The sequence below is a fragment of the Patella vulgata genome, chromosome 5 (genome assembly GCF_932274485.2).
Source record: "Patella vulgata chromosome 5, xgPatVulg1.2, whole genome shotgun sequence".
In the NCBI taxonomy this organism is placed as follows: Eukaryota; Metazoa; Mollusca; class Gastropoda; family Patellidae; genus Patella; species Patella vulgata.
In genome coordinates, this window is record NC_065883.2 from 51552843 (window position 1) to 51579084 (window position 26242).

At 35.5% G+C, this 26242-nt stretch overlaps 1 protein-coding gene across 1 annotated transcript; it reads left to right on the forward strand.

Moving 5' to 3' along the window:
• The first annotated feature begins 12385 nt into the window (after nucleotides 1–12385).
• On the forward strand, nucleotides 12386–24756 carry LOC126821173 (EGF-like domain-containing protein 2). The gene is made up of 11 exons (XM_050549559.2): nucleotides 12386–12538; nucleotides 17961–18006; nucleotides 18834–18968; nucleotides 19509–19640; nucleotides 20401–20600; nucleotides 21575–21729; nucleotides 22026–22168; nucleotides 22626–22713; nucleotides 23395–23560; nucleotides 24026–24161; nucleotides 24451–24756. Exons 2-11 carry the CDS (start codon nucleotides 17961–17963, stop codon nucleotides 24651–24653), a joined length of 1404 nt encoding a protein of 467 aa, XP_050405516.2. The 5' UTR covers nucleotides 12386–12538; the 3' UTR covers nucleotides 24654–24756.
• Nucleotides 24757–26242: the final 1486 nt, after the last annotated feature.

Genomic DNA, 26242 nt, shown 5'->3' on the forward strand with positions numbered 1-26242 from the left:
TGTGAAAATAATATAATTTCAAAATTAAAATAGTTTTAGAAAATATATTTTTATAGGTCTGGTTTTTTTTTTACGTTTTATCTGTCAACACTTTACCTACAGGCCGCGAATCTAGATGGACTTTGTTCAAATCTGGCACAATCATTACTTTCAAAGAAAGGATGACACCCACAGATGTAAATGCATGACCGAACCACTACTATCATATTGAAACTTGTTTTTTAAAATCTTTTTTTCTTCGATCGGCTGCTTCCCTTGTTTTCAAGTTAAATGGTGATCCATTGGAAGGAACATTTTGAGTAAATGTATCATTGATACGGATTCAAAATGTAATATTTACTACCCTAAATGTATCATTGATACGGATTCAAAATGTAATATTTACTACCCTATGTTGTTTAATCAATTTTAGACACATTAATTTCCAGTCGTGTCAAACATCATTGATAGGGACCTACCATTTTATTGATTCCGAAATTATTTGTTAAACAAAATAAGAGGGGGGGGGGGTGCGTAGGGGACTTTCGGGGTGTGTTCATAGCTGAAGGCAATACTGGGCCTATTTTTAATCATCTAGGCCCCGATCCCATTAGTGATGCCAAACGGATGAATATGCGATAAGGTCAATAACAGCTGCAAATCGCTTTCTTCACCTCATAAAAAACCTCCCCTGCACTTATTGGGATGGCGTGCTACACCAATGCGGTGATTTTATGTGGTCTGATTTGAGGTTTTATATAATCCCCTTCCCACTCTAATAAAATAAATTGGAAATCTTCTGAAATCGCTTCTAAACTATCGCTTCAGTAATCTATAAGTATTGGTGGGTGTCGTACACGAGGCAATGCATACTTGTTCGATACCTACCGACACCACTTCTTATTCAAGGAATTAACATAGCTGACTCACTTTTGTCCTGCTATTATGATTCTAGATTTTTTGAATGTAATACCAAATATAATTCAATTTTGGGCGCAAAATGTTTCATTTTTTTTTAGAAAACGAATCAACGTTTTCCTATTATCTCTTTTGACGAGTCTTATTTATATGTATCTATGTATATGTATCTGATGTAATGAGTACAGCTGTATTTTTGTGACTTGTAGAAAGAGACTAGGACAATAAGTCGACATCTCGACGTTACGATAAAAATAACACGATGATACGACAGAGTTAAGTGTCGTATGATTGCGTCAATACTGTCGTGATGTCGTGTTGTCGCGCTATGAAAAGGGCGAGATTTAACATGGCCACTATCAGCCACCATAGTATTTCACCTCTTTTACAAAATTTAGTCATAATATTTTTTTTTCATTTTCTATGAAATCGTTAAAAGTTTTGGATATGATGATTTCATAAAAAAAATGACAAAATTTAAATTTGGACTTGTCGGTCACTTTGGGTGCCATTCACTACAAAACGGTCAATTATAACTAAATCAGGTTGGGGCCATATCTATCTAAGATTCAATGTGGATAATACACGTCATAGCCAATTTGATCTACGTAGGGTAGTGTTTGGACTTTAAGCAATAATTAGGCGAGTCTAGGGTTTATTTTGAATGTTATTTTTAAAAAATCCATTCAGTTCAAATGAATGAAAATTAAGGAAAATATGCTGGTTGTATGAGCCAATGCATGTCTCAACAAACTAATGTTTTACCAATGAGCGTGATACAATCATAAAAAAAGAACCAAATATTATTTATTATATTTTTGATAAATATTAATGGAGATAATATTTAAAAAGGAATCTGCTTACATTATGAAGTGCGTGCAGTCATTGAATCAGTTATAATTTTAAACAATCCATACGTTTTTTTCTATTTTAATATGAAATCATTTAAACTTTGGATATGATGTGTAGAATATGAATATCTTCCCTTGCAACTACCTTGGGCGATATTGATAAAACAAAAACACTCTTGTAGGTTCTTGTCGATGATTAGGATGGATTAAATTAAATGTTTTAGAGATCTCGGCGTTAGATTAGCAGATCTGTTTTATCATTTGAAAACAATCTAATTTACCAAATCACGGCAATTTAAAAATATGTTTACCAACCAGCGAACGTCTCCAGAATGGATACACCCCCATTAAAACATTAGAACTGACAGCATCCGTGACATGTTTTTGTATCAATGTTTAAAATACGTAATGCAGGAGAGAAAAAATACATAACCAGTACAAAGCACTGCTAAACACCAACGACCCACCTTAGGAAGCTAAATATAGTTTATAATTGAAAACTGCCGAAATTTTATTAGTTTCTAGTCATGAATAAAAAGACATGATGTTGTGATGGATAGACTAGACAGGGATGAACATTTGCTTTATTTGACTAAAATGTAAATTATGTTATGTACACCTTTGATATATTTTTCATTTTATCTAGAAAATCAGTGCAAAAATTAAATAAATATCTATGAAATCAACAAAATATAAATATCTAAAAAAAATCAGTGCAAAAAAAAAAAAAAAAAAAAAAAAATCAGTAAAATACAGATATCTATTATACCAGTAAAGTATAAGTAAAGAAAGTAATTTGAATATGTGAATACCCCATAGATTAACCCAGGGTATGTGGATTGGAACGGAATGGGACCACTGGAGATACCAAGGATGACTGCTTTGGTGCTTAAGACGAAAGAGATCGCTCTCCATAATTTGAAAAATATTACATCGTTTAAGCCGTTGGTCGTTTTCATTTGCATTTCGGATAATATCTACATTTTAACTGCTCAATCCACGCTCAAATTTACTCATATTGATTATTTTATTAAGACAAATATATATCGACGGTAAATAATCTTTCAGCTCGGATTAAACACAGGCCGATCAAACTGTTTTACCAAACGGATACCGAATTTCGGAACATTTTCAATTCATTATATCTCTGTGAATACGGAATTATTTGGGCAAATGTTCATCTTTTACAATATTGTAGTTTGTAAGGGAATTTAAAACCCCCGAAACGGCAAATAGCGGCTTTATCAAACCGTGACGGTGTATTGAATTTGCCTTTTTTTATATTAAATTCCTGGTGTATTCGTTTTTGTAAAAGGACAGAAGTCGCAAATGGCCGTTAGTTGAAAACATTTAGTTTTCTTCGATGAAGGCCCCTGGTTATAACAAACCAGTTAATTGTGTTAAGAGACCTATTATCTATTTTTTTTTCATTTATATACAGTGTTCACGAATTAGAATTTATTTTGTTTTCGCGGAAAATTAGAAATATCCTCAGTCAATTATCAATATGTCATATTGACAATAAACTATCAGTCACTATCAATTCTAGTAGCAAGAGGAATTAATTGTGAAATGTGAAATACTCACGTGTCGGGCATTCTCAAGAATATATTTTTTTGGCTGAAGTGTGCATTCCAGGATAAAAGTACTTTTATGACGATTTAAGAACGCGTCCACGAGAGGACCATGCAGAAATCGATAAAAAAAAAATCCCCCCCCCCCCAAAAAAAAAAACCCCCGACAAATGTCAACCATACTTGGTCTATGCGGACCCCTAGACAACAGAAGTCACACGATGAAGTGACAAATTTTTGAACGGACAACTTCCAGTTTAACTGGAAATTGTTGTTTTCGGGCAAAATTTGAAATATTTCGGCCATTTTTTTTACCCTAATTTCAAAACTCTCCTACCCGAAATGTTGTGTCTCTAAATTTTATTTTTGATATTGGTCAGATATGATAGGCCTAGTAATCGACTTAAAATCCGGCAGTCGTTTGGAAATGAATGAATCGTGTTGAATTTTCTGTGAGTGATCTTGAACTGGTCATTTTACATATGTTTAAAACTACGCCATCTAATATGGGTTGCTTGGTTGTGGAGGGTAGTCCTCAAAGTAAATTCCAGAAGAAGAAAAAACTGACTGTAACGGAACCCACTAGAGGGCTGCAATATTCTGAAAATGTGTAAAAACGGTATTTTCCACGGAATTCGTCTTTTCACTGATGATCGACTACTGTCTTCAAGAGTTCAAATGACCGTTTATTATCAACATTAGTACTATATTTTGTTACATGAACGTTCCTCGTGACTATCTTGGTTAAAATTCACGACGTTTTTGTGACAAAATCGGACGTTCGCGATCATCGTAGAAAATGGGCGTAACTGGTGTACTATTCTCATCTATATTCAGCAGTTAGTAGCACGGAAGTGCATACATGTATGGGCTGGCATGGAAAGCCTTTATATCAGTACAATTTAACCAAAGCAGCTGCTCATGTAATAAAGAACCACATAAGAAACATTTAGAAGTGTTCATGTATGAGCATCTGATGTCTGGTATTGAAATCTTTGAAGGGGAAGATGGCATAGATTTATGGCACTCCAGGATAATGCTGATCGCATGTGCCAACCTCATATGTATACCTACGTTCTCACTTAGTTAGATTCCTATGTTCAAGTGTAAATACTCTCTGATCTTTCTTCAAGTTTTTGGACCCTAGAGTACTGTTTTGTTTTGTAGTACTGTTTGCCCTCTTCTCCTTCAAGGATTTCAATATGGAATGTATGGTAGCCCCTTGATTGCCAATACCTCTCCACGAAAACTTCCAAATGTTTCTATACAAAGATCGGCTCATAAATACAGATGGGAATAAGCGGTATTCCTAAAATATTTTTGACCAAAATATCCTATTTGGCACAAGGAACGTTGGCAGAAAAGATGACACTCAGCAGATGCCTGGGCATGCGAACCCACTAATCCCATGCTTGTGTAGTCATCTTGCTGACTGTGTGACTACGACTTAATGTCACTGGATCATCTACAACCCCCTCGTCCTTAAAACCTGTTACAAACACCAACACGTACATTCCTCAAAAACATTTCAAATCTTCAGGCCACGGACGACTAAATGTTTGTGATTGTGGACTTGGTTCTCTAGCATGCAAGAACTATCGCGGTTCAGTTGTCCGGTTCTTCACGGAACATTTCCAACCACGAGAACGTACTGAAGATACTTCTGCGAACCTTCCGCAGCTATTCACAGCGTAGTTATCTTTTACCCGAGAACTGAAATATGCTTACTCTGAATCGTGTATCATATTTCACATTTCATTACCATATCAGATTCATATAAGATGATATTCTTTCTATTTAAATTGCATGAAACTTGTCTCTGGTCTAACACATAGGCTTTAGATCAAAAGGTCTGTCATTGAGTTAAATGGCGTGATAGATTGCAGGTGACATGGTGTAGTGTTGTTTGTCCAACCTCATTTATTTTCTCTTTTTGCTCAAGCGTATTCTTGAAGTAAAATTGTAGCATATGTTGTCCCAAAATGACCTAGTTTGTGTCAAGTGGATCTTAAACCCGATTTCTCTCTCTTAAGTCAAAAGTATCCTTGCTAACTACTGAGTAGAATATATTATCTTTGTAAAGATGTCCATTGATATGCATCACCATACGTTAGTCTCATAATGACCTAGTTCGTATCCAGTGGACGCTAAATGTTATTTTCTTCTGTTTCTTTCATGTCTAAATCATCCTTGCTAACGATTAAATGGAATATATTAAATTTGTAACGATGTCCATACGTATATTTCGTCTGGGGTATTGACAAACGGAACATTTTATCACAATTTTTGGATGTTTGGGTTTTTTTTCTCCTGTTTTTATTGTGCCTGTTCGGCGTTTCGTTTGATTAGATCTAATCCCACTCAAACACTGCCGTAATGGAAGCTATTTTCTGTTCAAAATTATGGCTGGTCAATAGACCGATTAACAACCAATACCTAACCGCGTAAATATCTTTCGGGTTTAAACAGAGCTCCAGATATGTTTACATAACGTTACGTCACGACTCAGGAAATTTATTATACGCCCAATTAACTATAGCAGAATATTGCAGAAAAACTAATTGCGTCACAAACGAGGCCATCAAAACGGCTACAATGTAAACAATACTGCTTGGAGACGAACAATAGTTTCGCCGTTTTTAATACCTTTAATCACTGGTCAAAGTTTTAGGAAAGACCCCAGATTAAACGAAGTGCTGTCATGTTGCTGTACTTCGGAGAGATTTGATTGAAGTATCAGAAGTCAATCCAGAAATGGCCAGAGAGGGATTTCTCAAGCCATTGCTTCAAGAATATGGCTGTGGTCATTTTTATCTTTTATTTTGTTAGTAGGGAGGTTGCTAGTTGTGGGTAACATTTAAATTTGGTCCTAAACACTGCAAAGAACACGCTATAGCATCTCAAATTTTGGTTTTCATTAAATTCAAATTTCAGAGAGTGTTGGGTATCCGGCCAGTACCACGGTACCATTAGCAGTAGAAACTTCAAACCAGGTGTGTAGGAGAAAAGTGAGTGGTCCTACTAATGCCCCAAATTTTGTCTGTCCAAATAAATTATTGTCCGAATAGCAGAACAGCCAAATTTGGTTCCAAAACTGTCCATATTTTGCTTATTTTTGTATTAAAATATATTTTCCCAATTTTCGAGGTCGGTATCAACTGAATCAATCTAATTTTTTGTGGGGATATATCTGGGTACTAACCCATCTCACAGAAAAAAATTAGTCCAAATCCCTGACCAAAATTTGTCACCTCCTGCATGGTACTTTCGAGGACACACGCTGAAAGATTACATCGGTTTCAATTGATTCACATCGCCTTCTTTATTTGCCTTTGATAGATAAAGCAACATTTATTCTTCTAATTTTTTTATGCAAAACAGACCATTCATCACGGAAGTTTTTTATTCCTGGCTAAATCAGTAGTTCTCAATTTATTACTACTTGTCAACACCTTGACGACCTCCAAACAGGCATTTACTCTGTTCAGTCAGTCTTACCATATTAGGAATTAGGGCGTGTTCCACAACTTTTCACATAAATCTTTGATAAACCCAAACATGGGCAATGTTACTCTGAAAAAAAAAAATTAAGTTATGAAACAAAAGTATGCACCAAATATTATCCATTTTTTTATAACATCATACATTTTTCTACACAATTCACACTCACGACTGCCATGATCTTGTAACACAGTTTGTTTGATGTTAGTTTCTATATAACGGAGGGACTTACACTATTATGTACATATGTTTTTTAAACTGGGACGGGGGTGCCGAGCGCATCCAGTACAAAATATTTGGGAACTTTTTCCATTGACCAATTTATTGCATTAAAGGGCGTATGGAACCTTGAAATAGACAAAAATGGTTCTAAAAGCACATATTAATGTATATGAATGTATGTAAAGTGATTTATATTCAATTTAAAAAACCAATTATAATTTCTAATAAATTATGTTCGGTGAAATACGTGAAAAGTTCAAATTCAACAAGAATCGTTTACGCCTGCTTAGTGCATTGTACACGATTTTAAAATTATTATTTTGTCGTTTGTGAATCAGTCTTTACTAACTGTTTCCACACTGTGTTGTAGAATATGTTTTTATTTGTTCATTACAAATTGACACTCGAAAACATAGGGTACACGACTCGTTTACTGATTTTAAAATGGTAATTGTGTCTTAAATATTAGACATTAGGATCCTATAATATTGATTAAAAATTGGTCAATATTAAATTCTAATTCGTGTTTTTCATTTCGAATATTATGGAAAATACTGAGTTAGAGACTTAGCTCCTTTAAATGCATATGTCAGTACGACCTTAAATGCACATCTCAGTACAAGCAAAAAATCGGCCTCAAACTGTTCCTTGGTGCCTCTTCTGAATAGTAGGGTGACCCGTGCACTCTACAGAAAGTTGGTCTCGACACGGCTAAATGTGCACGCTTCAGTTGCGTGTCTCGAACTGATTTCTGACTACCCCGCACTCTCTTTAAGTCGATATATAGCCATGGCACGTGCAATTCTCTACACATATATCAACTATTACAGCCGTAAAAAATCTATTGTTGACGATTTTGAATAGCAGTAAAATTTAGCTTCTTGGTTATTACAGCTTTAGAAATTACGTTTGTTTTATTTTTTAAATTGCTTTATCATTGACTGTACCTTTAAGAGCGGCATCTTTTGGTTTAGTACAAATACTATCTCTGAATCACTTTCGTTAGCAGGAACATGATACTAACAGTAGTTTCATTTTACTTTTACAAGTTTCTTAAAACAATTGTTGAGTTGTCTAAAGTGCTTATTTCTAAATTCAATTTCTTGTTCTAGCTTTCTGTTATGTTTCGTAAAAAAGTAGTCTTAATTATCCCGACCTGTCAATCAGACGTAGAATGGTCGATAGACTGGTTAAGCGAGACTAATTTCAAAACAAGGGCACGTAACCTATCTTTTACTCAAAAGTGTCTGGATGTTATGGACGACACTTGGAACCAGTTTTCAGTCTATTATTTATAGATGATCAATGGTCATAGCTTATTAAGTACAACATGATCGTTTATTTAGTGACTATAATTGTGTGAAACTGATTTGAGGCTTGGCATATATATAAATATTGTGGCGTAATTGTCGAGATATTTGGAGATATTTATTTATGGCGTAGGAGCCGGGGGACACAAAAATTTATTTTCGGGCAATGAAAAATTCGACGACCTTTTTTTTCTATTAACGTTTAGAGAAAAAATATAACTAACTTATTTCTATGAGATCCACACTGTAACAAAAGTTTCCGTGAAAAAACGTAAAAGATTCCGGAAACAAAAATTACCAGGAAAATTTTGTCCGTATTTGTTTTTCCTGTAATTGGCAGAAATTCCTTCAATTAACATAATCCTGGTAAATTTTGTTTCCTGACCATGAAGGTGATAAAAATTTCATTGAATTAACCATTGACTTTATACGCGTGCGTGAAATAGCTATATCGCAGATGATCTTTAAACGTAACCTCATTTCGCTAATATAAGAATCGAGAGCAAGGTATCACAAACCGCTACTCGTCAGTGGTTGGAGGCTTTCAGATGTAAGTTTGCAGTATTATCAATTCGCAGGTATGTAGACTCTGCCATAGAGACTAACCGACTTACACTGGCCAACCGGTTGTACTATCCGGATTTAAGCGTGCTTGATTACCAGATATTACAACCTTAACACACGCAGCATTAAAACATATTTTACATATTTATGAAAATACTTACAATCTGATTTCCGTATGATGAATACCAATACACTTTATAGATCTTATAAATAATGGAAATTAGATATACATGTCAATTAATATACCAAACGTTACAAAATATGATTCTTCATAATATTATGGTTAATAAATTGAAATGAATACAGTAACATGATCATTATTAGGAAAGATTATATATGTATACGATTACTTATCGTTGCACCGTTTATCCCGTAAAATAACAGAATTCAGTCCATTACAGAACGGAATAAAACATTTTATCCCTAAATTTCACGGAACTTCCTTGTCATTCCACCGTTTATTCCGTAAAATAACAGAATTAAGTCCATTATAGAAGGGAATAAAACATTTTATCCCTAGATTTCGCGGAAATTTCCTGTTTAATACTGAATATTCCACAGAAATACATAAAACACGTAATTTGAAGAAATAATTCACACTATTAACACAATTTCTCCAAAAAAATGCATCGATTAACAGAAAAAAAATGTTAAATTACGGAATTCGGCCACATAAAAAATGGATATTTTTTACAGTGCACACTGCCCGAAAAGTATTTTCTCGTCTTTTTCTTGTCCACTGCATGCCCGAAAATATGCCCGAAGCTCTCTTATGATAGGTATGCCCGAAAAAACGGTATTGATTTCGGGCAATTTTCTCTTATGCCCCCCTGAATTACTTTGAGCTCCAACGCCTATGTGGGTCACCCTATGAACAGGTCAAATTTCACAACGAAATGTCATCTTCCAAGACAGTAAATCTTTTTTCTTAAACATGCATTATGCAAGAGGTAAATCAGGCGATTGCAAGTCTTTATTTAGGCCTGAAATGTTATATATACTATTATTAGGCATTAATTAACATGAAAAGACCATAATCATCTCTCGATGCTATTTTATCTCTCCGATTTTCACTGGATTAGAATCCAATCTGCTGTTCAACGTCCGTTGATGATTAAACGCAAAAATGGATAATCGAGACTTTGTTAATTATCGTGACAGCGCTAACAATGACAATCGAGGCTACAAAGATTTTAAAATAAGGGTTTCTCGGCTTTAGTTTTCACCTCGTCAACTTTATTTCAAATATTTTTGAACTAGTTGATTCTCGTATTGATTAAGTTCCCTTAATAAACGTAAAATAGCAGGCCCGTAGCTAGTCCAAAAATGTTGGTGTAGGTTCAAGGGCTTCTGAAGACGCCGATGGGGCTTCTTGGGCGCCGATGTACCTACACTTGACGGTCCACGGCGAACGGCACCGTGGACGCGCTTCCCTTCATGTGAGAAAGGGCTAGGGTGCCCCCCCCCCCTAAAATTTTGCAAAACAGGGTATGCACCTGAGGTGAGGAACTATGCGAATGACGGAAAATATTGGTGTATTATTATATCTTGATATGAACATTTTGAAAATTTGAAGGAAGGAATACGACTTTAGCGTACTTATAATAATTTATGAGAAAAACGAAATGTTCGGAAACGGGTTAGACTTGTTTGAATCCCATCGACATCGTGAATTTGATCTAGAAATTTTCCTACAATCTCCTGTTGGCTCTCTTATGGTAGATTTCGTCGTGGTCGGCCCACCAATCTCGGCATTATGGGTGTCCCTCCGGGATGAGGCTCCCCACCAATAACGACATGATTGGCGAGGCGCCCATAAAACCAAGTGACATTGGTTTGGCGCCCCGCCAGTCTCGCAATGGGCACATTGGACCGCTTTTTTCATTCAAGACGGCAGAATGATCGTTTATTGTATTACGTACAATAGAACACGATATTTTGTAATAGTGAGTACCACGATATTTTGTAATAGGGAGTACCCTGCTTTGGTCGAATTCTAAATTTTCATGTAGGTGAATTAGCCATTTTGTTTTATCATAAAATGGTATTTCGTCTACTAGCACTCTCCCACATGTCGCCGATTCCGTCAAAAACCTTAAAACAATTTAATTAAAAGTAAATGGGTGTGTAGTGCGATAACATAAAGGGCGTTAAATGCGATCTTAAAAGTATTTAAACACTTAATAGAACAGTATCGTTGCTGCCGTGAATGTTTTGGCATGCATGGTTTTTGAATACAAGAAACACCAATATCTGTTAATTATTTCCCCTTCGACACCACAACCAGCATGGTGTGTACATTTTGATTTTAATTTAATAGATTTCTGTCACCCAATTACCATGAAAATCCAAAAACTTGGTCTAAACTGTACCGATATTTTATAGTTATTTCTATTTGTTTAATGCTTACAAAAAATGATATTTATTCCACGTTAAACTTTTATAAATTGGGTGGTGTTTTCTTTTTGTCAGTTAATAATGTGTATGATCTGGTTTGTGATTGTAAACATGTTTGTTGCAAAATTAATGTCATAAAGTTTGGGTGGATGTGACGAATAGTAAAAAGTGACAAGTAAACAGTAATTTTGAGACAATTCTGGGTGTGTGGGTTGTTGGCCCGACATAAATTAGGCGTTGGTAAGACATTAAATTTAAATGAAATACATGTAAATTTGACAGTTAATTTAGAAGATAATATAGTTGTGTATAGGCGGTTACTATCAGACTACAACCGTCAGCAAAAGTTTGCTTTATAAACGCTAAATGCACTTCCAATCTCTCTGGGAAATTATTAACATATCCAAATAAGCTTTTATTCTTTTAGGAAAAAACATAAAGAAACCTTTCATGTATCGTTTTATGCTCAAATCGCGTTATGAAAGTTACGAACGGAAACGTCTGGAATTCGATAGTGTTTTTCGAATTTTAAACTCCGGATAGTTAAAATATTGAGAAAGTTCTAGCAGTTTATACCAATCCCACCCTTGATAATATCCTATTGCATTTACATAAGAAACATTGCCCTCTTTACAAACAATATCCTTGTTACATCACGGAAATTCAATGACAAGGTATGCGGCGCAATAAGTAACTTGTACTTGTACTTTATGACATTAAGCTTTTAAAAAAACAACAATGCATACACGTAATATGCCGCATCACCCCCTGCATCAGTATTAATTGTCATCTTTTTTAAAATATAAATTAGTAGATCGGCTTCTACATAACCCATGCTATGTGGGATATTCTCAATGAATTTGATTAACTTACCAATTTCTGAAAAAAAAGGTACGTCATGAGAATAAACAAGTCAGTTTATGGCTTTTACATGCGTCTTTTATTTTCCAGGGAACGTTCACTGAGCAATTTTGGAACCACCTTCTTTTACGTCACTTAAATGTCATGTATCGTGTATGTGTCATTTAAAAATATTTCTAGCCTTTGGCGATTCGAATTCTTGGTGACTTCGATAAAAGGATCACGTTTTCGGTCACATTGAAATATTTCTGAAAGGTATATGATTGAAAGATCACCTCATTCATCTCTCATTCCAATTATACCTTGTTATTGAGTGTTCAGTATTTTTTCGACATATTGGTGGGAAGCAGCCAACGGCAAGGTAGGTTTTTGCTATATATTATAATACTATTATTTTAAATTTATTTTGGGGGGATTTAAAAGCAATACCAGAAGTTAGCGACTGATACTACAAATGGAAAAAATTAATTGTTGAATGTGACCAGCTCTAGTCAAAAAGACACAATTTGCAGCCCCCTTATGCCAGGTATGCAACAGGTAATCGGAAATGTATGCAAGTTTTTGGTTATAGTTGTTATTATAGAGTCTGTTTGAATACACATGTTTGAATGCTTCTTGAATCCCATTTTTTCTATGTCCATACCATCAGCTCAAAACGAATAAGATTAAGCTGAATTTAATATATTAATATATTTCTAAACGACAAAGTTACAAAAAGGACAGTGTAATTAAAATCACATGTTCACTCAATTTCATTTCATTTCATAGATTTGTTCATGACAAATTTTGTTTAAAAGTAACAAATGAGTCTTTTGATTAAAATAATTGTTTGTGTGGATATACAGGACTGTGTATTTTTGTGAACGATTGGAAAGTGTCGATGTATATTATTCTGAATGGTTTAGGGGCTTATATAGCCACTGGGAATACAACTGTTTGATATAAATGTCACTCTTCGCGACAGAATTATGATAGAAAGTTTGTTAGATTACGATACAATATAAAAATGTAAAAAATGAACGAAACAAAAATGTGACATAATTTGAAAATATTGAAAACACGATTTCAATACATTATTCTGTATAAAAACTGTTAGTAAAAAAAGATATTCCGTTAATTATCGCCTGGTTTATTTAACCAACTTTTATGTTACTAATACTCGGTAGCGTCTGGCATATAAAAACTTTCGGTATTTTTTCAAGTTAAGCCATCACTTTAGTGGAAAGTTTGTTTAGTCGTTCTGAACGGACCTTCGTTTGCACATTAACATTAACATGTAGGTTTCTTGTAATACTAAGCTACCCAAAACATGAATGCATTAAATTGGGTTGAACGTCTTAGTTTTCTGTACCAACTGTGCTAATAAAGATCGACAAACGTCATACAGTGTGCTGCCGGACACCAAGTGAATTTCCATTGCCAAGGGCTGTTTTATGTGCACGCCAACGTGTACACCGGATATCCGCTTTTCGTAACACCATAACGACTAGACGCTGTCAAATACGAGTACATGCGAAAAAATGACAATTAGTATTACTTCATTTGTCTAAGAAACAGAACTAAATCAATAGAAACTAATGTGAACTACAAAAGACCTTTCACAAATGGACAGCCCCCACCCCACCCCACCCCACCCCACCCAATGATTACAGCAATTACAGACACATTTCTCTGCTTAGCATCATAGTAAAACTATTTGAACAAATGATACATACACACGCCTTAAACTTCTTCCAGCACAATTTTAATATCATCAACACTTCAAAGGGGGTTTCTTCCAGGTGATTCAACTATCTTCCAGGTAATTGACCCTAATTGCTTCATTTTGACAGACTATCAGTCACAGCTAATACACTATCGTAGTACTTTGACAACGGATTCCAGGGGAATTCGATGCAGGACAAAGGGCCTGACAAGGACAGCTGTCTAGTCGTTCGGATGGGACAAAAGACCGAGGTCCCATGGTGTACACATTGGCGTGCACGTAAACGATCCCTTGACAGATGGCATTCGTTATAACAGTAGGATGTAGTGCCGCAGTCCAGGCAAAATTCCCTTCATAGCACACTGTACGGCGTATGCGCGTCTTCATTAGCCCAGTTCGGTCAGAACAGTATGGCGTTAAACCCCATTTCATTTCATTTTCAGGGGCATTCGGGGTGGCGTTCCACAGGGTAGTGTACTTGGGTCACTCCTGTTTTTATTATATATATATTAATAATATTTCGAATAATAAAAAATGAAACATCCGATTATTTGCTGTTGACACGTCCTAACGGTATATAATCATAAATGGTTACTTTTAACAAAATTTTCACATAATTAATAAATAGGCGGAAACATGGCTAATGGCTTTAACCCCCTAAAACAGAAACTTTAACTCTTGCAAATAAGCGCAATACAATAAGACCACCGCTATCAATGAATTCGAGCAGACTAAAAAAAATAAACGAACATAGAAGCGTTCTACCACATTTATGGGGTGGTTAATGATACTGGTCATGCTTCCCTCTATACAAGGGGGATGGATGACCGAATGGTTAGCACGTGCGCGCCATAAGGCAGTTTCCCCCCATTGCTGGTTCCTCCGGTTTCCTCCCACTGCTAAACACCCCTACGCGCAAGCGAATTATTTAAATAAAATTAAACCATATGTTAGTCCCGAAATGACCTAGTTTGTGTCGAGTGGACGTTAAACCCCATTTCTCTCTCTCTCTCCCCTCTATACAAAAACTGAAATAAATTAAAATAACTAGACAAATTAATTAACAACCTTATAAATCTTGAAGTAACAAATACATACTTGTTTTGAAATCAAGATAAACTAAAAATAATTCGTTTATTCCGTCCAGTATAAGAAAGTGGAAAAAACTCACAGCTCTTGTTAAAAACAGTTTTTCCCGGTCATCTCTCCAATCCAGACATTAAAGTACAGCGAAAACAAATTATTCAAAGTAAACTAAGACTAAATTGCTCTGACTACGCTTTACGATGTTCCGTACATGTACTTTCAGATGCACGAAATCAAACATTGGGCAGACATTATTGAAATTTTGGAAAGCCTTGAAAAAAGTTCAAAACGTTTATTACTATATAACATAATTTAAACCGTATTACTATTAGAGACGTTAACTTATATGTACACCTTTGACTTGTATCTGGGAAGAGGGCGACTAGAAATCCCCGGTTGTACGTGACAAGGAGTAGGGCCGCCTGTCCAACCTCTTGGGTTTTCTCCTGGTTCCTCCGGTTTCCTCCCACTGCTAAACACCCCTACGCGCAAACGAATTATTTAAATAAAATTAAACCATATGTTAGTCCCGAAATGACCTAGTTTGTGTCGAGTGGACGTTAAGTCCCATTTCTCTCTCTCTCGCTATAGAAAGTTCGGAGGTGGGGGGGGGGTGGCTGAATGGTTAGCACGTGCGCGCTGTATCATAAAGTCTGTCATTGAGTCAACTGGCGTGGTTTCGATTCCCCGATTGTACGTGACACGGAGTATACCGAGCATTAAGGGTGCCTATTGCTCTCTGGATTCATTCTATAAACGTTCTTCCATCTTTTGGTTTTGTATCTATTTGGAGTGTTATTTTATGAGATTTGTATTTGTTTTTAAATATTTCACTTTTAGTTTGGCATTGTGGGTCTTTAAATGCCCTTGACTTGATCCTTATCAATTTTTTTAACATAAATTGTCATTACAGTTACTTACTTGGAGATACTCCCAATATAATGAAATGTGGCATGCGAATTATTTAAATAAAATTAAACCATATGTTAGTCCCGAAATGACCTAGTTTGTGTCGAGTGGACGTTAAGTCCCATTTCTCTCTCTCTCGCTATAGAAAGTTCGGAGGTGGGGGGGGGGGGTGGCTGAATGGTTAGCACGTGCGCGCTGTATCATAAAGTCTGTCATTGAGTCAACTGGCGTGGTTTCGATTCCCCGATTGTACGTGACACGGAGTATACCGAGCATTAAGGGTGCCTATTGCTCTCTGGATTCATTCTATAAACGTTCTTCCATCTTTTGGTTTTGTATCTATTTGGAGTGTTATTTTATGAGATTTGTATTTGTTTTTAAATATTTCACTTTTAGTTTGGCATTGTGGGTCTTTAAATGCCCTTGACTTGATCCTTATCAATTTTTTTAACATAAATTGTCATTACAGTTACTTACTTGGAGATACTCCCAATATAATGAAATGTGGCATGTTGTTCTAATTGTTTTAAAGTTATCTTGCGATCTCCAGAACCAAGAAGAAATATAGACAAGCGATTAATATCTGTAAACCCAAGATGTCAGAACCCGATATTCCATATAGCCCACTATTATCATGGCGCCAAATACGTGTATGTATGTTGTCATTAATAGACTCAAGAGGAAGAATTATTAGGGGCGTTATACGAATTGGTCCAATTTAGCTCAAAATCTACATATTAATTATATAAAACCATCATGAAATATACTGTCACGTATATCATAAATCATCTAACAAGACAGAGCGGCTGGTATTCTCCAAATGATAAATGTATTTGTGCTAGATACTACTTTAAATTACAAAGATGTATTTAGAACAATTGCTATTACATTAAAATCAAAATAAACTGTCATTTTTATGATGTGAACTGACATATATTTATTATGACAAATCGGCCAGTTTCCTTCAGATCAATGTCTATTGTTTGATAAATATAAGTACAAATAGATTTATATACGCAAAATAACAATCAATTATTTATTATACAGTTGTTGGAACTTTCATTTATATCATCTATACGTTCACCTTATATTATAAAGTAAAATACGGATAAGCGAATTAAGTAATATAGACTTTTGGCAAGCGTAAATTCATGGTCCGTATCGCGTATCAGTATGGATTTTGCGTGTGACCTCATCAATGTATGTGTATTTCTCACTGTGATACGGCACCGAATAGCTTTCATACTGAAAAGATCCGTATAACATTGTTGTCTTTTTGGTGGGGTTTTATCGGAGTTTTCGTACTTTTCCTGTCTGCCTGTCTGCATGCTGGTTGATCTACGACTGTCGAGCCACTTCACTCCTTCCGGGATATTGTAAGCTAGGCACTTGACTAGTACTGGTGGCGATGCTGTAATAGAAATAAGCTCAGCTCAGCGACACATACGCGACGCGAAAATCTGCCAAAACTCTAAAACTAAATTGACGCAACGTATCACTTATACAATACGAATACGTGATACGGATGGGAAAATTCCGCTTGCCAAAAGTCTGTAGTAACAAACTGGCTGGGTGTATAAATTAATACTATTAAAAAGGGAACAATGATATTTAAGAAACGCGGTCATTTACTCATCTAAACGCGTTAACTTGAAGTGCTATACGTTATGATAAAATAAATTGTATCTTATGGTACTGACGCTTATGTGCAGTTTAGTATTTAAAATGGTGGGAAGCGAGGGGACAGATGTTAGGTATCAAGACACGAAACACTTTCCTTACAAATAGAGAAAAATTAATAAAGCTAATATTTAAATTTAAGAATAAGCCCGGTTGGTGCTGACGTGTCATTAAACAGTGTTTCATTGCATTTCCGTTAAAACGAGAAATGTACTTCTATTGTTCATATAGCACAAAACACGTGGTTATTTATGCGCGGCGTATGTTTCATTAGTCTTCAGGAAGCGCCATTTTATAATATACTGTCATGTTTTCGTATTATCTTTGAAGAATATTAACAATTCTAAAAAAAGAAAGATATATAGAGATATCAAAATGATTTGCATAATATTATCATTTTCAGATGTGTTGGTTAACTAAATTAGCTGTTGTATTAGCAGTGACAACATGTAAGTAAACGTCATAGTTCTTGTATATTATCAGTGAAGATTAAAGATGTCATCCCATTTACAGACTGTGTCATCTGATGATATATTTTGACTAAAACATATTTAAACAAATTTATCTATCAAACGTTTGCTTCAAATCCCTCTCAAAACATTTTAATAGCAAACTATCTTGTTTGTCATCCAAATGAGAGACAATCCATTCCGACTTGTATGTCTCATTAGTCGCTGTCTATTTACCATAAATATCAAAGCCTAAGTAAATTCTTGGATTGCCCTCTGACAACTTCTTTTTCTATCATTTAATCGCAGAATCTACTGGGCATTTAAGTCTCTCAATACTGTCAAAATGTTCAACAAGAAGCGCCCTGTACGTCACTCTAGAAGACAGACTGCCAGTTATTAACACCGTCATGTTTTTGTCCTGTGCACACCCCATGGGTGTATTTTTTTTATTTTACAGAATCCAGTTTTTGTAGTATGGTAGAGTGCCTCTACTTTCCATATATACCAAATATGCCATACATTTTTACCCAATAAATTATTTTGTGGGAATGTTTAACAGTTGACCGAGCTGGTATTTCTATTCCCCCACATTTAATGTGAACGTTTTCAGGCTCTACACACTATAGTTCTTGCCGTGTGTTCGTTTCCGTTCACAATTTCGAAAAAGAATAAATAAATATCAGTTTTCAATAGGGATAGGAGTTATCGGGACTGATTTTCATATCGCCGAAAAAACTCTCAGAAAAGATGAAATAATAATGGTATAATTTATTTCAAAATAAGTTTCTGTGTTCTAAGTTAAGTTCTCGTTTAAAATATTTTAGGTGTAAATGCGTCGTATTTTGACTGTAGAAGAAACGGGATTGTTTGTGAAAACTCTACAGCATGTGACGACAATACCGGAAACTGTACTTGTGACGCAGGGATTAATGATGGACCAAACTGCGGGCTCGCTACTGGTAAGATTTATTATTCCAATTTAAATTCAGAAACACTAACTTATAGTGTTATTCGTTTTGAGGCGGGGGCGGGTGGCACACATATTAATATGAGATGCCAGTTACTTTCGTCTTTCTATTATATTGGTATTGGTATGGTACTCGTGGCTTCGTTAAATGACGATTTGTGGGAATTTTAAATGCCAAGCGAATATAACATTGGTTCTGGTGGATTTCCTAGAATGGTATTTCTGGTGGTAAATATCAGATAAAGATAAATGAAATGAAATTGTACTCCAACCATAATTAGATTTCAAATGCTGATTTATACATTGTGTTAATATCAACCAATTTAAATGCATGTGCCCCCTCCGCTACTAGATATATCATTTAGCCAGTATCTCCGCGCAATGTCTTGATACAGATTTACAGTCCAAATATGTGCTTATTTTGTGAGCCGCAAAATTGTGACTGGGATACATTTGGTCATGGTGACAAGCCTGGCACACTTTGTTTTCTTCTTATTAAAAATATACATAATCCTCTTTGTTTTGTTTTTAGATACGATAGTGTTAGACCAGGCTATGATGCTCATGTGTGAAAATAGTGGTATAACTGTAGAGAAGTCAGGAGTAAAATCGTGTTACTGTTTGGATCCTACATACTATGGCACGTTATGTGAAAATAGACGAGGTAAATTTCTACACTTCTATCTTGGGTAACATTTATAATTTACAATGGTGCTAGAAACTATACTTGGCTTATTGCAGATCTTTCTTTGGGCCTGAAATGTTATCTAAATTATTAATCAAAATTTAATTAACTTATGAACCCTCGGTGCCATCGTTAGCCTGCGATATTTAGTGGATTTGAATACATTTTGTAATGGCTGATTTAACAAAAAATGGATAATCGAGACTTTGTTTATTATCGTACCAACGTTAGTAGTGACGATCGAGGTTAGCCTAAAATTGAAATGCTAATATCTCAGTTCAGAGTGAAGCAATTTGACTGAAATTTTCAGCATATTTTTAACTATTATAGCGAGAACTTTCAGTTCTTTATTTAATCTTACCTGATGACCCTTTAAATGGGGAAAAGAACACAGTGGATACCCGTTTTCCCAGTAGGGGTATGCATCGTTTTACTCGATCGTGACTTATATAATTTGGAGAGCATAAAATCTTTTGGGTTAAATAACAGTTGATTACCCTTTGTCACCACTAATCAAACTTAGTAAAGTCATCTATTGTTAGGAGCGTCACCAAACTTCATTTACCAGGACAAACGTTGCAAGGGCAAATACTCTGCGGAATGTGGGTTCCGAGATATGCATGTATAGTCTCTTATAAGTTTGAATTGAAACACTATAATTATTTGTTCATCTTTAAATTGACATGTGCAGTCTTAAAACTCGTCTTTTTATGCCGCTCGTCTCTGTCTCTGTTTACAGCTGAAGTCACGTGCAGTGGAGATTCTCTAAATGTTACAATTGTTCCGTATCAACCATTCATGGGCCTAGTTTTTGTTAAAGATAACATGACAGATACTGCGTGTGCTTTTAATGAATCAACTGATGGAGATGGTGTTGTGAGTTATTTCGCTAATTTAGGTGTCGATAGTGGATGTTCAATCCAAACAACAATGGATTCTGTAAGTATATATTGTTTTAATGATATTAAGTAGTTGAACTGTAATAGTAGGGTGACCCACCATAAATAAATATCTCCAAATATCTCGACAATTACACCACAATATTTATATATATACCAAGCCTTAAATCCTTTCCGCACATTTATAGTCACTAAATAAACGGTCATGTTGTACTTAATAAGCTATGACCATTTAACCATCTATAAATAATACACTGAAAGAATGGTTACGAGTGTCAGCCATAACATCCGGGCACTTGTGAGTAAAAAATAGGTTACGTGCCCTTGTTTTGTAATTAGTCTCGCTTAACTAGTCTCGCTTAACCGATGTTATTTGTACTAAACCAAAAGATGCGGCCCCTAACAGCACAGTTAATGATAAAGCAATTTAAAAAATAAAACGAACGTAAGTTCTAAAGCTGCTGTAATAACCAAAAAGCTAAATTTTACTTCTATTCAGAATCGTCAACAATATATTTTTTTTACGGCCGTAATAGTTGATAGATATGTAGAGAATTGCACGTGCGATGGCTATTTATAGTCCCATAGACTCTATTGCTGAGTATTTTCATATTGCGTGTTTAGCCAGAAATCACTTCGGGACAAGCCACTGAAGCGTGCACATTCGCCGTGTCGAGTCCTACTCTCTGTTGAGAAAATGTTCAATGCACGGGTCACTCTAGCAATAGATTGCTCTCTGGAATGCAGTTACTGTTTGTAATGTTTTTAAAAATAATTGTACATTTATATCACTAAGTCTTGATAGATAATGACGAGAGAGTCCTGATCAAAACGCTGCTCAGTATATATGTGCGTATTATATAACGTCTTTTGGGGGTTCAACTTTTATTCAATGCGTTTTTCTACCCTAAAGAAAAAATGACCCATGACTGTATTTTTGTAAACGAGTTTCCTCGTGTTGGTCCAAGTGATCATAATGTTTCGCCATTTGCAATGGGTGTTCTCTCTTTTCAGGCTAATACCACAACTTACTCTGTGGATGTGAAGTTACAAGCGTCTTCTACTTTTGTCACGTCTGGCGATATGGTAGTCACGGCTTCATGTTCTTATTCGAACTCTTCAATGACAGCTGTAGATGGTGGTGTAGGAACTGTTTCAGTTGATGATCCGTAAGGAATTTATTATAGGTTAAACACCATGCCTCATCCAATCTTACTACGTCTTCGCGCATTTTTTCTTCTGGGTTTATATTATTTTGTCGTCTTGTACAAGTTGGACATGGCACGTCTCATGTTGCCCATTTGCTTTTGATAAGTATATTCGTTGCATGTGTGATTAATTGCCCCCGCCCCACCATGTAACGATAGCACAGTTTGAGGAGAAGGTTGTTTGAGTCTATGTTGCAAGGGTGGTAATAAAAAAAAGTATATTTTATTTTTATTTTTTTGTCTGGATTTTATTGTAGAGCAAACTTCACTAAAGATACAACGGAAACAAAGTATGACCCTGTTCAATTCGCTGTTCTAAGGCGAGATGGTTCTGCAGTTACTCCACCATTGTTTCTCGGTGATAAACTTATGAAGAGATTCGAACTAGCTGATAAAAAATGTAAGTGATATTATATATTTTATTTTATATGTATATATATACCGGTTTGTTTTCAATGAATGGACGGTCTTCTTCGTCGTTAATCCTTTCCGTTCACGATGAAATATATGGTATTCACAATTTCCATCGATATAGTCTAAATCTACTTTCTTTTCATCTGTCCATACCATTAATTTTTAATCAAGTGTTCCGTTCATTGCATCTTGCGTTCTTTGACGATTAATCTGTTTCTTTCTTGTTTGAGATGTGACCTGGCCATCTTTTACCAAAGGTCTCTTTTGACCCCTTTCTTACTTTAGCCGAGGGGCTGACCCATGTTTTAAATCTTGACTGGTCCCGTACGTTTTCTCATCGAAAGTAGGCATTACCTTTTGATTGGATTAATATGTTATCAAAAACACAGAACTGGCACCAAGATCAGACATATAAAAGTTATATCTTTATAATTTACTTTCAGTGTATGATTCTTTTGTGTTGGAAACCTGTACTGCTGTAAACGGTCCAAATGCCCCAGTACGTATCCGAGAAATCACCATTCAGAACGGGTAAGAATTCTTTTATTGCCTTAAATTGCCTTTCTTTTATTACGCGAAGACCTCTTATTAAATTTGTACAAAGATTGTTTGAAGTGTTCACATTGATTCACAAAAAGGGTTGCCTTCCGCATGTCCTACTGTAGAAATAGGTCTCAAGATTTATCTCAGTATGATAGATTTCAATACGCCTTTCACGCCTAAAAATTAAATGAACTTTTCCACCAGGAGTTTAGTAGGAAAATGAAACTGAATTATTAGACAATGATGAACTGCCAGACATTTTCTTGAGCGACCCAACTGGAAAACTGACAACCTTTAAGGTTTGAATGCGCCTTAAATTCTCAATTCAGATGTTAGGTAAAGAAGATAGGATTAATGGCTGAAATGAAGCGATCCTTAGTTACAAATTATATTATTCTCTTACTTTTAAGAACTTAGAAGCTATATTTATTAGGTTTCATTTAATACCTGGCTTCGAGGATAAATTAATATGAGACTAAGTATTTCTCAATATCAGTATATTTCCACTCCTACAGGATATGTTGTTTCCAGAGGTATAGCTTCACAAACGACCGGAACCTTGATCCGCTGGCTGAAATAGAACACTATAATTAATATTGTTTTTTGTTTTTGATAGCATGCTTACCATCAGGTAAACAAGTTAATAGTTGATAAAATTTTCTTTTACAGGTGTCCTACCACAATAGGAAGAAGTATAATTGAAGGAGATATCATGTATGACATGAGCATTCCTCGCATTATGGTTAACTTCACAGCCTTCCGATTCTCCAACTCTCCGATCGTATCATTTGAGTGCAGCGTTCGAGTCTGCCGCCCAACTGAAACTTGTATTCAGGTAAATCCCCCTTCGGTTTCAGTATACGTGACACTGATGTTGTTCTGTAAAAATAAAACAATCGGGTGGAGTTATAGAAAAAAATCATTCGTCAAATTATATGTATCCGTAGCATCGAAGAGTGGTGTGGGGTATTAGTTCTAGTCTTTCTTAAAAAGCATTCAGTAACTTAAAAAAAAAAAAAAAAAAAAAACAGCTTTAATAAAATAAAGTGAAAGGCTTCTTTTGGGGAGATTTCGATCACCATATAATATAACTTGTTGGATGTCTTCTGTTGGAAAATACTGATTTTATTCCTATTTAATCAGAAAACTATCAGTTCACACACTACAACTTACTTGAAACAGTCAAATCACATCAAATCTAAAATAAGGGTTTTTTTTACCAAGCGACAATGATCTGTAAAAGCTAGTAACGCTTAAATCTTTATTGTTGTTTAATATCTGTGTTATTAATTGTTTATAGCCAACGTGTACCGCCAATAATATAGGCAGAAGAAGGCGTAGTGCTGAAAACCCCGAAGAATTTAATGTGGTAGATACAATTGCTGTACGTGATCCTTATAACCCAGAAGAATTTGTACCCGATATCTATCCGTCATGTAAGTATTTACTACTAATATTATATTTGCCGAATTTCCATTAGAGCATCTCTATTCACGGACAAAGGTTTCGAAGTGTTTTTCTAAAAGGTAGACTTTAGCTACTAAAGTTAGGCCGCCTTCCCGATCTTATTGCCCATGTCTGTTAGATAGTATATTCTGTACGTTACATAAATGCATCAAGTAAAAGAGATGGCGAAGACAGTAACATTGATCACATTTCATTATAAATTGGTTTAAATCTAAAATATAGTGAATTATAATGAACTTATATGTTATTCCATTACAGCCGAATTAAGACCCGAGATTCACCACCCCGATCACAACACCGATCATGAACACCAGGTTGAGTCTCAACTCTGTGCTCAATCGAATGGTATTCTGATCGTAGTCATAATCCTTGTTGTGGCTGTTGTTCTACTATTGCTTGCTACCACCTGTTTAACTGTAAAAGTTTTAAAGTCAAGATCACAAGTCAAAGCCATGCCCTGAGGGGCCATACTAAGAATTCCATGAAAAGATGCTAAAGGGGCGATGGTTTGCTCTTTTGAATGATGATTTATTTATTGGGAATTCAATAAAAGTTATTGTTATTTGTTTGTTTATTAATTTATTTCTTTTATTTATTGTCAACCTATATCAAAAGATTATACCACATTATTGCCTTGTTTAGTAGCCACGATACATAGATGGTATTTAAGCTCTCTAAAGCTGACACGTATAAAATCGACTTTTACATAGAAAGCCCACTGTTACTACGTTTCTAGCCGCTTGTTAACATGATGTGGGTAACAACATGAAACTGTCATATCAAAAGTCGCTCAGTGCGCAATTGTCCAAAGAGCGAGCATGCCAAGGTTCATGTCAATCTTACTCGAATTGGCGGAGCATTAAGGTGTTTTTGAAGAGCGTCGCCACTAGAAGAGGAAACAGATTACCAAATGTATGGAATCAGTTTCTATTTCAAAAATAAGTTTTAATATAATTAGGTCATTTGATTTTGGTAAGCTGTCTGCAGTTGATATTGGGTTATATTCAAAACTTCTAGACCCATACAAACTGAATTGTCTTACGCTGGCCATGGGAATCTAGCACAGCTGGAAACCTAGCCAATCCGAGGTTGACTGTTGCAAAATCTCTTTCTGTAAGTTTTGATCAGCTCACGCAGAATAATGTTGAAAATTAGACTGCTGCAAACACGTTTTCATGCACACCCGACCCGTAAGTAAGCAACCCATGGTATAACTTCCTGTTATATAGGGATCATCCCCCAGAAAAAAAAGAATATTATACGGTCCATGAGTAACCGTTGGGGTAAAGCAACAAGAAAGTATTCCAATATAGCCATGCTTGTGGCTTCGGAGCCGAAATCTCAGCCTGTGCCCACCTTAATTCCAGATTATGGAGAAGAGAAGACAACAAGAGCATTTCTAACGCTGCAATATACGTCCACATTCCTGCTTTGATTGATAAGATACCTTTTAAAATAAAGAGAATGAAATATGAAATGGCTGTAATATGACACAGACAAAGAAGGCTAGGCTTTGGTTTTGTTTTGCCAAATTTACAGGCAAAATATTAACAAAAAAAGTTGGCGTGCCACTGCCCCAGTGGGCCGGGACATGTACCACAATAAATAGATGCTATCATTAAGGTATAAGAAATACATAAGCAAAGTTCCAAGATGAACCATTCAGAATTGTACCCTGTAGACGATAACTACAAAAATTGGGCGTGGCTCTGGCCCTGAGGGTTGGATATGGGACAATATGAATAGGTACCACCCTGTTATTGAACTAATTGATATGCTGAATTTGAACAAAATCTGATAATTATTGCAACCTGTAGAGTATTTACCGATAAAAACTAAAAAAAAGTGGGTGTGGTACCACATCCCTGGGAGTCGGGACATGCACCAAAATAAATAGTTGCTATCCTTACAGTTTAAGGAATAAATATGCAAAGTTCCAAGATGATCCAACTTGTAAACAAAAACATAAAAATTGGGGGGGGGGGGTGGACATGGACCAATAAATACTCTTAAAAAAAATTAGGGGATATTCAGAAACAATACAAAACTG